This window comes from Pteronotus mesoamericanus, unplaced genomic scaffold (genome assembly GCF_021234165.1).
Source record: "Pteronotus mesoamericanus isolate MK-2021 breed Mesoamerican mustached bat unplaced genomic scaffold, CSHL_Meso_final contig_20, whole genome shotgun sequence".
NCBI lineage: Eukaryota > Metazoa > Chordata > Mammalia > Chiroptera > Mormoopidae > Pteronotus > Pteronotus mesoamericanus.
Window position 1 is genome coordinate 35,484,270 of NW_026555085.1, and position 11,053 is coordinate 35,495,322.

Genomic DNA, 11,053 nt, shown 5'->3' on the forward strand with positions numbered 1-11,053 from the left:
AAATGTGGGTAACAGAGCAAAGCAAAAGTATTAGGTCAACGTGACAGTTAATTTTGGTGTGTGTATAATGTTGGCCAGGTCTGAAAACCTTGACTTGAAGTCTTGGCTCTGCCTCCTTAAAAAAAAAAAAAAATAATACACATTTAGTTGCAGTTGGCATGGCTCAGCTGCTTGGGTGTTGTCCCACAAACTGAAAGGTTGCCCATTCAATTCCTTGTCAGGGCACATGCCTGGGTTGCAGGTTTACCCCTGGTTGGGCGCATCTGGAAGGCAACCAACTGACGTTTCTTTTTCACATTGATATTTCGCTCCCCGTCTTTCTAACCCCCTTTCCTTCTCTCTAAAAAATCAAAATAAATAAACAAACAAATAAATAAATAAAAGACACATTTAAAATTTAAATTTAGTGTTTAAAAATGCCATGTTAACATAGTTTAAAGACTGAAATAACTCTATGAGACTTAGTAGAAAACCAAAAGAAAAACCAGCAGTCCCCTTCACCTTTCATTGTCTGTTTCCAGAGGAAGCCATTTTAAACAGAGAATTTTCTTTCTTGGTGTTTTTAGCTCAATATTAATTTTTCCTATCGACTCTCCATCTCTTCATTGAGGTTTTAACTAGCTATGTTTCTTAGGCTGTGGTAATTTGGCACAAATTTTTGGTCATAATTTTCATCTTTTCTGTGATAACATTGTTTTCTGCTGAGTATTATTAGCCTTTTTTTGTTTTAGATTTTTTTCTTTTATACGGAATTTTCTTGAATCTTGGTGTAAATTTTGTTTTGATACAAACGTATTTTTATTATGGAAAATTTCAAATATATAAAGAAGTAGAGCAAAGAGTGCACTGAACCCTTATATTCCCCCTCACCCAGTCCCAACTGTCATCAGTTCACAGCCATATAATTCCAGCTCTGTCCCACTTGCTTGTCCCCTCCTGTATTATTAATATTATTAATAGTAAAAGATACATAACATAAAGTTTATAATTGTAACCATTTTTAAGTGTACTGTTCTGTGGAATGAAATATATTCCCATTCTTGTGCAACTATCACCATCATCCTTCTCTGGAACTTCTTAATCTTCCCAAACTGGAACTCCCTATCCATTAAACAATAACTCTATTCATATTTCTCCCCAGCCACCCTTGGGAACCACCAGTAAAATGTACTCTCTACCTCTATGAATATGACCACTCTAGGTACCTCATATAGATGGAATCATATGATTTATCCTTCTGTGACTTGCTTATATTACTTAGCATAATGTCTTCAAGGTTCAAACGTGTTATAGCATGTGTCAAAATTTGCTTCCATTTTAAGAGTGAATAATATCCCATTGTTTATGTCACACTTTGTTTATACATTCATCTGTCAAAGGACATGGGTTACTTTCACCTTTTTTTTTTTTTTAAAGACTTTATTTTAGAGAGGGGAAGAAACGAAGAAAGAGAGGGAGAGAAACATCAATGTGTGGTTGCATTTTGTGCGCCCCCTGCTGGGGACATGGCCTGCAACCCAGGCATGTGCCCTACACTGGGAATTGAACCGGCAACCCTTTGGTTCACAGGCCTGTGCTCAATACACTGAGCCATACCAGTTAGGGCTACTTTCAACTTTTGGCTATTATAAATAATGTTTTTATGAACATGGTTGTACAAATATCTGTTTGAGTTTCTACTTTTAATTCTTTTGGATATATACCCAGAAGTGGAATTGCTGGATTATGTTGTAGTTCCATGCTTAACTTTTTGAGGAACTGCCATACTGTTTTCCACAGTGGCTGCACCATTTAACATTGCTACCAGCAATGCACAAGGGTTTCAATTTCTCCACACCCTCTCCAATACATTTTATGTTTAAAAACAAAATAGCCATTCTAGTAATTCTGAATTGGTTCTTGTATTATTTTTTAAGCAAATCCCAGATATTATAACATTTTACCCACAAATATTTCAGTATGTATTACTAAAAAATAAACCCCCTTTCCAAAATATAACTCTAACCTAAATAGTTAATAAAAATTCTTTAATATCAAATATCCAGTCAGTATTCACAATTTCAACTATTTCAGAAAAGTAATAGTTCTTTTTTTTTTTAACTTCTGTTTGGATCTAGAGCCAAGTAATATTCATACATCATTATTACTTGTTGATATTTAAGTCTCTTAATGTATAGTTTCTTTCAATTCTCTTTATTTTTCCTTGCAATTTATTTGTTGAAGAAATTGTATTGCTTAATAAATTATCCTACTTAATAAATTAGTCCGAATTTTGGTAATACATCTGTGTGGTATTGAATATGTTCTGCTATATTTCCTTGCAAATTAGTAGTTGAATGTAGAGACTTGATCAGATTCAGTTTCAATTTTTCCACAAGACCACTTAGGTGGTGTTATATTCTTCTGTCAGGAGACTTATCATGTCTGGATGTTTCCTTCTGTGATACTAGCAGTCATTGATGTTCATTGTTTAGATCCATATGATCCAACATGTTGTTAGATTAATTAAATAAATAAGACTTATCATAATGACTGCTAATATCACAAAAGGATGCATCCAGATCTCCTGATAGAAGAACATAACACCACGTAAGTGGTCTTATCAGATTCAAATGAAATAAAATTAAAAATTCAGTTGCTCAGTTGTACTAGCTGCATGTCAAATGCTCAATAACACATATTACTGTGTTAGGGCAGATAGAGAACATTTTCATCAGCACAGAAAGTTCTATTGGACAATACTGGTCTAGGTTTAATAATTCATTAAGAGTTGTGATATGGTGCTATTCTATTTCTAACACTGATTTTACATTTACTAGCTGAGAAACTTCTACAATGGGAAATTTCCCCATATGTACTATTTGGTTACCAGTGATACAGCTCATGTTAGAAAGTCAGGATGGAGCTTAATTTATTTCTTTTAATGAGATTGATTCTGCAAGTAAGCAATTTTCAGCTGGTGTGCCAGTTGCAACACCTGACCATGTAGTCAGGGGCACTGATCTTTTTCCTTTAGATTGTCAAATTAAAAAATGACAGCAGTCAACATAACAATAGCCATCCAGTATGAATGAATCAAAATTATACCAAATTTTTGTCAGATTGGCAAATAATATATTTTTTGATGTGCCACAGAATTTTAATAATGAGTTTATGTGTGCCATCAGATGAAAAAGGTTGAAAATCACTGCTATAAGTTATAAAACAATAAACCACACTTACATCAACATAATTATATAATTATTGTTCCCTGCAGAGCCAACTAATGGTTATATTCTCTTTTTTAATAATGGTTACACTCTTTTTTTCCCCCCTCAGTTTTTTTCCCCTTGGGTTTCTAAATCCCCTTCTCTTTCATTGCACTATTTTACATTATTATACTCATAATTTTTTACCCCAGTTCTACATCATGTTTATTCTAAGATTCTTTTCTTTCCCTTGAGAGCTATTTCTTGAATTCTTCTTACTGTTGAACTTCTCTATTCATTGCTTTTTGGGGTTATATATACTTTTCCGAATCTTATATCTTCCTTTTTCTTGGCTTATTTCATTGGTTTGCTAAATATGTCCTTCTAAAGTCACTTCCTAAAAAGAGTTTGTGGCAATGTTTTTTATTATATATTCCCTCATTTGCTAGTTTAGTTGTACAGAGAATTCTAATTTTAAATTCTGGACTCCTATATAGGAAGTTAAGGACAAACTTCATTCTTATTCCTTGTTAATTTCAACATCATTCCTTATCTTTCAGTGGACAGGGATTTCCTCCTCTGCCCTTGGGCAAGGTAAGAGAGATTATCAGGGAGTATCTGGTATTCTGTGCAGGGTTTCATCAAATAGTTCTCAAATTGATGATGAACGTAAGTGGACATTAATCTCCTACATAATATTTCTGAAATGTTACAGAGTCTGAATATATAAAAATTAAACAGATTCTAGGATGTGGTACATGCTTTAAATCAGTAACAAATGTTTCTGTAAATGTTTCTCCCAAAGCCAGCTTCACTGGTCCGAGAAGAAGGCAGCAGAAATAGCAGTGGTTCCTCTATTACTCCAAGTGACTCACTATGCAGATTTTTGCTTCCCATTCCTGCAACATCAGACTCTGCTTGTTTTGAGGTCTAAGTTCCCAATGAGGAACTTTTCCATTGGGGATACTGCAATGGTTTAGTTAAACCGGCAGTTGAGATTACTACCTGGCCACTTGGGGCTCTTCATGCCAGTGAATCAACAGCCAAGGGGTTACTCTATTGGCTGGAATGATTGAATGATCCTGAGTGTCAAGAAGTTGCCACTGAAAAAAGGAAGTGAGGAATATTCCTGGAAGGCAGAAGATATACTGGGACATCTCTTACTCTTCCCCAGTCCTGTGATTAAAATCAATAGAAAACAATAATATAATATCAGGCCTGCTAATGGCTTGAACCCCTCAGGAATAAAGATTTTGGCCACCCTACTATGTGAAGAAGTTTGACCAGCTTAGATGTTTACTGAGGTGGAGAAATGGGGGGTGGAAGAAGGTCATGGAGAATATAGTCTACTACCACGCTGCCAGTAGCAGAAATAAGGACTGTTCAGAGTTATTTGCTCTACTTATTGTTTTGATATAAATGCATTTGTGTATATATTAAGCGACATTTTTCCTTCTCCCTTTCATTCCTCTACCCTCTAACATATGTTAATAGTAGTTAAACTTTTACTTCAGTATAGAAGTTACAGATATCAAAGAGTATGATTCAGCTAGAAGAGATATGGACAACATCCAAAGATGATTAAAGGGAATTTGTGTCTTCTTGGAGATTGGGTTAAGTTGTTTTTGATTGTATGAGGGATAGTTGCATCATGCTAAGTGAAAGCATGATTTTCCTATTGTCTTTTTCTGAAGTCAAGTGTGGCTTAAAGGAGTATATACAGATGCCAAATTGATGAGGCATAGACTTTGGGTTGCTTTGTAGTATGTCAACTTACCTAAGATGGAGCTAAATTTCTCAGAATTCCTCACTCTATATGGTTCTGAATTGGTGTTGTCTGCAAGAGATATGTTATGTGAATTTGGAAGCAAGCAGTATAGCAGAGCTGCATTTATTGCTTTCTGGAGGTTAATGCGCTGCGTGAGGCAGGTAGGCTGCTTGCCCAGGTTGGTACTGATCTGCTAGCAGACTCGGTGGGTGTGGGGTGGCAGTGGGGCCCGTGGCTTCTCCAGGGCTCAGAGGATCTCCTCCTTGTCCATTTACAGTTCTGGGTACAGTGCATATGCAGCTCTGGGTGCAAGATATCAGTTTCTTCTGCAGGTTCCCCATGACATCAAAGCTGGATGTGGTAGTAGGGACATGGGTTCCAATTTTCCCTCATGTTTCTTTGCCCTTTTTCACATTAAATTCTTCTTCCCTGGCTGACTTAGGGTGACTTTAGGCTCAACACTAGATGCAAGGGCAATGGCTGCTCCACAGCTCCCATAATTGCATAGAATAGTTCTCAGAGTGATTCTACTTTTTTCACTGAACCATGCCCTAAAGACAGGTCAGGAGGGACATGGGAACAGAGTGGAGCTCCTATGAGAAAGGCAATTCAGTTTTCATGGGAGGAAGATACATAATTTTTTTGGTATCAAAATTCATGAATTTTATTCCAAGATGCTCCTTTAAAGACTACTTACCAAAACAATATCATTTTTGTTGTTTCTTTCTTAAAGGAAAAATAATATATGTATAATTATTATATAAAACTTGGCAGATTTGGGAACCACCAGGATACTGATAACATTCTGGTGACTAGCCTTCAAATCTTTCTCAATTATATATCTATAATATGTATGTACACATAAACATACTTTAGTTTTATAAAAATGGAATCACATTTAAATTGTTATATAAAACAGACTTCCCCCAACAGCGTATCATAAATATTTATCTCTAAATAATTAAATAGTCTCCAATTCAAGTGCATAATTTTTAATTACTCTATAGCATTCTGTTGCATAAGTATACCATAATTATTTAACCCAATCTCTTATTATTTACTCTCAGATTTTCAGTTTTTCTTAATTAACTAAAAAGAAACACAGATATTTTTCATTAATCCTTTAATTTTTTTACTTTTTAAAATAATTTTTTATTTTTTAATTATAGTTGACATACAATATTATATTAGTTTCATATGTACAACATAGTCACTAGACAGTCATATAATTTATGAAGTGATTACCCCCATTGGTCTAGTACCCATTTGACACCACACATAGTTATTACAATCTTACAACTTTCCCTATGCTGTACTTTATGCCCCTGTGACTATTCTGTGACTACCAATGTGTACTTCTTAGTCCCTACCCTCTTTTCACCCATCCTCCCCCCATCCTCCTCCTATATGGCAACCATCAGTTGCTCTCTGATTCTGAGTTTGTTTCTGTTTTGTTTGTTCACTTATTCTGTTTTTTAGATTCCACATACAAGTGAGACTGTATGGTACTTGTCTTTCTCTGCCTGACTTAGTTCACTTAACATGATACCCTTTAGGTCCATCCATTTTGTTGCAAATGGCAAGATTTAATTAAAAAAAAGATTTTATTTATTTATTTTTAGAGAGAGGATAAGGGAGAGAGAAAGAGAGGGAGAGAAACATCAGTCAGTTGCCTCTCCAATGCGCCCCAACCAGGGACGAAACCTGCAATGCAGGCATGTGCTCTGATGGGGTGTCAGACTGCTGACCGTTTGCTTCAAGGGACCACACTCAACCAACTGAGCCACACCTGTCAGGGCTAGATTTCACTCTTTTTATGGCTGAGTAATATTTAATTGTATATATGTACCACATCTTCTTTATCTATTTCCCTGTTGATGAACACTTACGTTGCTCCCATACTTTGGTTATTGTAAATAATGCTGCAGTAAACATATGGATGCATATGTCTTTTGAATTAGTGTTTTGGGTTTCTTTGGAAAAATACTCAGAAGTGGAATTGCTGGGTCTTTTTTTGTCTTGTTATATATCCTTTGTTTTCAAGTCTATTTTGTCTGACGTATTTCTACCCCAGCTTTTTTTCCCACCCCCATTTGCATGAAATCTCTTTCTCCGTTCCTTTACTTTCAGTCTGTGTGTGTCTTTTGATCTGAGGTGAGTCTCTTGTAGGTACCACATATATGGATTTTGTTTTCTTATCCAGTCAGCCACCCTATGTCTTTTTTTAAACATTAAAAAAAATTTTATTGATTTTTTTTTTTAGAGAGAGAGGAAGGGAGAAAGTGAGAGAGAGAGATATTGTTCCACATATTTATGCATTCCTTGGTTGCTTATTGTATGTGTCCTGACTGGGAATTGAACCCACAACCTTGGTGTTTCAGGATGATGCTCTAACCAACTGGAGCATTTAATCCATTTACATTTAAAGTAATTATTGATAGGTATGTAGTTATTGTCACTTTATTATTCATATTTTGGTTTCTTCATCTCCTCTTCCTTTGCCTTTTTCAAGTCTCTCTAACATTTCTTGTCATACTGGTTGCTTCTGATAAACTTCTTTAACTTTTTCTTGTCTGAGTTCATTAATCCTTTTAACAAATTTTTATTGAGTAGCTACTCTGTGCCAGACATGTAATAGCTTCATCTCTGTGCAAATTCACATTGCTAAATTTTTCATGTTAAACTTTTCAATAAGTGTGTTTTGTGAAAAGGAAGGCATAAACAGGGAGGTTGCATCAATTTAAAACCTGCACACAAAAAAATAAAATCTGCACGGATTTAATTTTATAAAACAACCAGGTGGTTCCAAGTGTTTCTAGAAGTCTTCTGGGAATGCAACATTACCAATCAGTCTTCTGGAGTCCCTCTCCCATTTGCTTGCCTCTAGAATGAACCTGAATTTATTGATCCATCTTATAAAGTGAAGCTTGAAAAGAATTTTCCCCAACTTCCTTTTCTTACCAAAGTGCCCGCAAATTGCTGCTACCTGCAGATACTCTGTGGTCCACTGGAAGCTGAAGTAGAGCAGAATCTCAATCCCCATCTCAAACCTGCTGAATCAGTATCTGCATTTTAATGTAATTGTCATACACCGTAGAGTTTGGGAAGCACCAATTAAGATTTGATACTTGGCTCACACTTGAGCCTAGTCCTCTGTTCTGAACAACAGAGATGAGGAGACCAGACTAGCAGTAACAGTTGTGTCAGAGACAGGATCTGTACCTTTGGATCCACTTATATACTTTACCCCATACCCAAGCCCTGCCTGGGCAGGAAGTCCGCCACTAAAGACAGGCTGCCTGTAGGAGACAGAAGGATGTGGGAGACCTCCAGAAGTTGTTCAGCTCAGTGAAAAAGGGTGGAACAGGAAAGGGAGGAAAGTAAGTTCCTGGATTTCAAAAACCACAGTTTGTCTAGGTGCTACTTTCCCCCTTTTTAGCACATAACTTTGTCATGAGACATTCCTTCGCAGACCTCTTTACCTTTTACATTTTGCCCTCATTAAAAAGTCACCATCTAAAACTTTTCTCCATGAATTAGGAACTTTAAGTTGTCAGGGACTGAATGCGCCTGTTTTTCTACAGTTTCTGGCAGTTGCTTGCCTTTATGGTGTAGTCATGGCGAAACCTGAGTCATCTGAAGATGGTGTCAGTGCCAAAAAACTGGCTGGAGAAGTAGCTTCTGAGAGCCAGGGCAGCGAGGAGCTGGAGATCAGTAACCTTGGGCCCCAGGGCCACTGACCTTCTTCTCGTAGGAGAGCTACCCGAGCCCTAGCTGTGTTTATACAAATTACTCCACACTTTACAGTTCTAATGAATACTTGTCCGTTGCAAGTGTGCTTAGACACAGCCGAAAGTATAAAGCATCTCCCCAATTGTTTCTCAGAGTTCCAAGTAGCAACACTTAACTCTTAAATGTGCCAGAATTATTTTTTAGGCTGAGAAACAACATTTTCCTGGTGAGGTAAAAAGTAGACCTCAATTTTTGTTTTAAGGTAATAAATGAAAAGTTTTCTCTCGTGCACATTCATACATTAAACATCTACCTAGTAAATACACTCGTTTGGCCTGCGCGCGCGCGAGTGTGTGTGTGTTTGTGTGTGCGCGCGCGCCCGCGCCCTTTCTCTAAAATTCTGACTCACAGTCTGGAGGACAATGATGAATTTTTTTCCACTTCACATAGCTGCTATGAATTTCTCCTCACAAGGATGAGCCTGTTTACTCACTCTCGGCATCGTTAGTGGAGCGCTACTGTAAACAGTCGGAGAAACCCGTGGGCTGGGAAGTGGGTGCCCTGTGTGCTGCGCGGGGAGCGGAGATGGGGGGACCAGGTTGGTCTGACCGCAGTTAGAGACGACTTTCTGACCCCCCCTGGATTTGCGATGTTTGCCAGAGCAGCGAGAAACGCCATTTGGTACGGGTGGGAGGGGTGGAGCCACCGAGTCCTGTCTCAATTTAGATCTCTCACTCTGCTTTTAGGCGCGCCCTTTTCAGACTGCTGAACTCCAGAGTCCGGGGGAAAAAATCAGGGAAGAAGTGGAAAGACACACCCCGCAGTGCCCGCGAATTTCCCCAGGAACCGACGGTCGCCCAGGCAGACGCTGCCGAGATGCGGGGTCCACGGCTCCTGACCGCCGCCCACCTGGTCTGCGTGTGGACCGCCGTGCTTGCCGCAGCCCCCGGGTAGGAGCGCGGGGCGCGCGGGGCGCGCAGGGCGGGAGGGCGGGCGGGCCGGCCGTTCTGCCTGCCTGGGCCCGGGCTGCGGGTGGCGCCTGCAGCTGTGCAGCAGCGGGTGGGAACCGGCCCCGCTGCGGATGCCTCCACCCCGCCACTGGCCCGGAGGTTGGATCATGTGTCGCGTCGCCCTGGTTCTCCATGAGGCAGTTACCGGTATTTTCTTCACCCATGAAGCTGTTTGTCTCTCTAGCCATAACTACGTTCTAAAGAGAGACATTTTATTTTTAGTTCACGGTGCCTCTGCATTTTTCTAAACTGCTCCCAAGCAATGTGCCTGTTTTCTTCTCTCAAAGACATATGATACTAGTTTTTCTAAACAAGGTGTTTCAACTTCGGCATTGGCAAAATGTAGCTTAGGTGACTCAAGTGTGGTTCAGGTGCAGACGTTGTAGAAAGGTTTACTACCGAGGCATCCAAATAATGGAAAGTGCCCCACTCCTAAAGGTTTTTTGCAATTGAGCCCTAACCCCTAGCTTGGGCGGAGAAGTTGTTATTTTAGCGACTTTTATGCTCTGCTACACCTGGAAATTTAGCCACTGATAGTTGAATGTCTGATGGTATATTGCAATCAGTGGGTATTGGTTAGATCTTTTCTTAGGCAAATGCCCAAACAAAGGTTTGAGTAAGAAACTGGGAAAGTGTGTGTGTGTGTGTGTGTGTGTGTGTGTGTGTGTGTGAGTGAGAGAGAGAGAGAGAGAGAGCGAGCACGCGCTTGCGCTAAAGTCAAGAAAAAAATTCATTCTGGGATGAGGTCCTCTGTAAAAGAGAGCTCTAGAGGCTTGCACATTGCCAGTAACTTCTGCATGCTCCATGTAAGCCATTTACAATGAGGCTCATCACTGTGCTGTTTGCGGTTTATAAAATGGAAGTAATAACACAGACCCTACTCTAGTGGTACATGAATTTCTGTATTAAAACTGATTTATGGGAATTATTGTTTCAACGGCATTTCAGTGCACTTGCTATGAAATAGAGCAGGACAGTATTAAATGGAACAGTTGCAATTGGCACAGTATAGGGAGTCTTACCTCACTGTCTATGAAATTTGAGGATCACAAAAGAATGGAGATGTGAGGATAAAAAATGTGATTTTCCCTTTTGTTGGGAACTCTCAGGCCCAGGTTTCTGGTGACAGCCCCAGGGATCATCAGGCCTGGAGGAAATGTGACTATTGGGGTGCAGCTCCTGGAACACAGCCCCTCACAGGTCACCGTGAAGGCAGAGCTGGTCAAGGTGGCCGCAAACCTCACCACCTCTGTCCTGGAAGCAGAAGGAGTCTTTGAAAAAGGTAAGATAAAGAGCATAAAGTTTTACCCTTCTACTCTAATAATTGGGATATGTAATAAAGTCATGTGTTAGGT

The 11,053-nt window shown here is 39.0% G+C and overlaps 1 protein-coding gene across 1 annotated transcript in view; it reads left to right on the top strand.

Annotated features, from left to right (window-relative positions):
• The first annotated feature begins 9,212 nt into the window (after positions 1 to 9,212).
• The window catches only part of CD109 (CD109 molecule), a 107,779-nt gene continuing 105,938 nt past the window's right edge, over positions 9,213 to 11,053 (top strand). Inside the window, exons 1-3 of the mRNA XM_054569631.1 lie at positions 9,213 to 9,286; positions 9,435 to 9,638; positions 10,808 to 10,980. Of these exons, the coding sequence (XP_054425606.1) occupies positions 9,565 to 9,638; positions 10,808 to 10,980 (247 nt within the window). The 5' untranslated portion in view covers positions 9,213 to 9,286; positions 9,435 to 9,564. The remainder of the gene's footprint in view (positions 9,287 to 9,434; positions 9,639 to 10,807; positions 10,981 to 11,053) is intronic.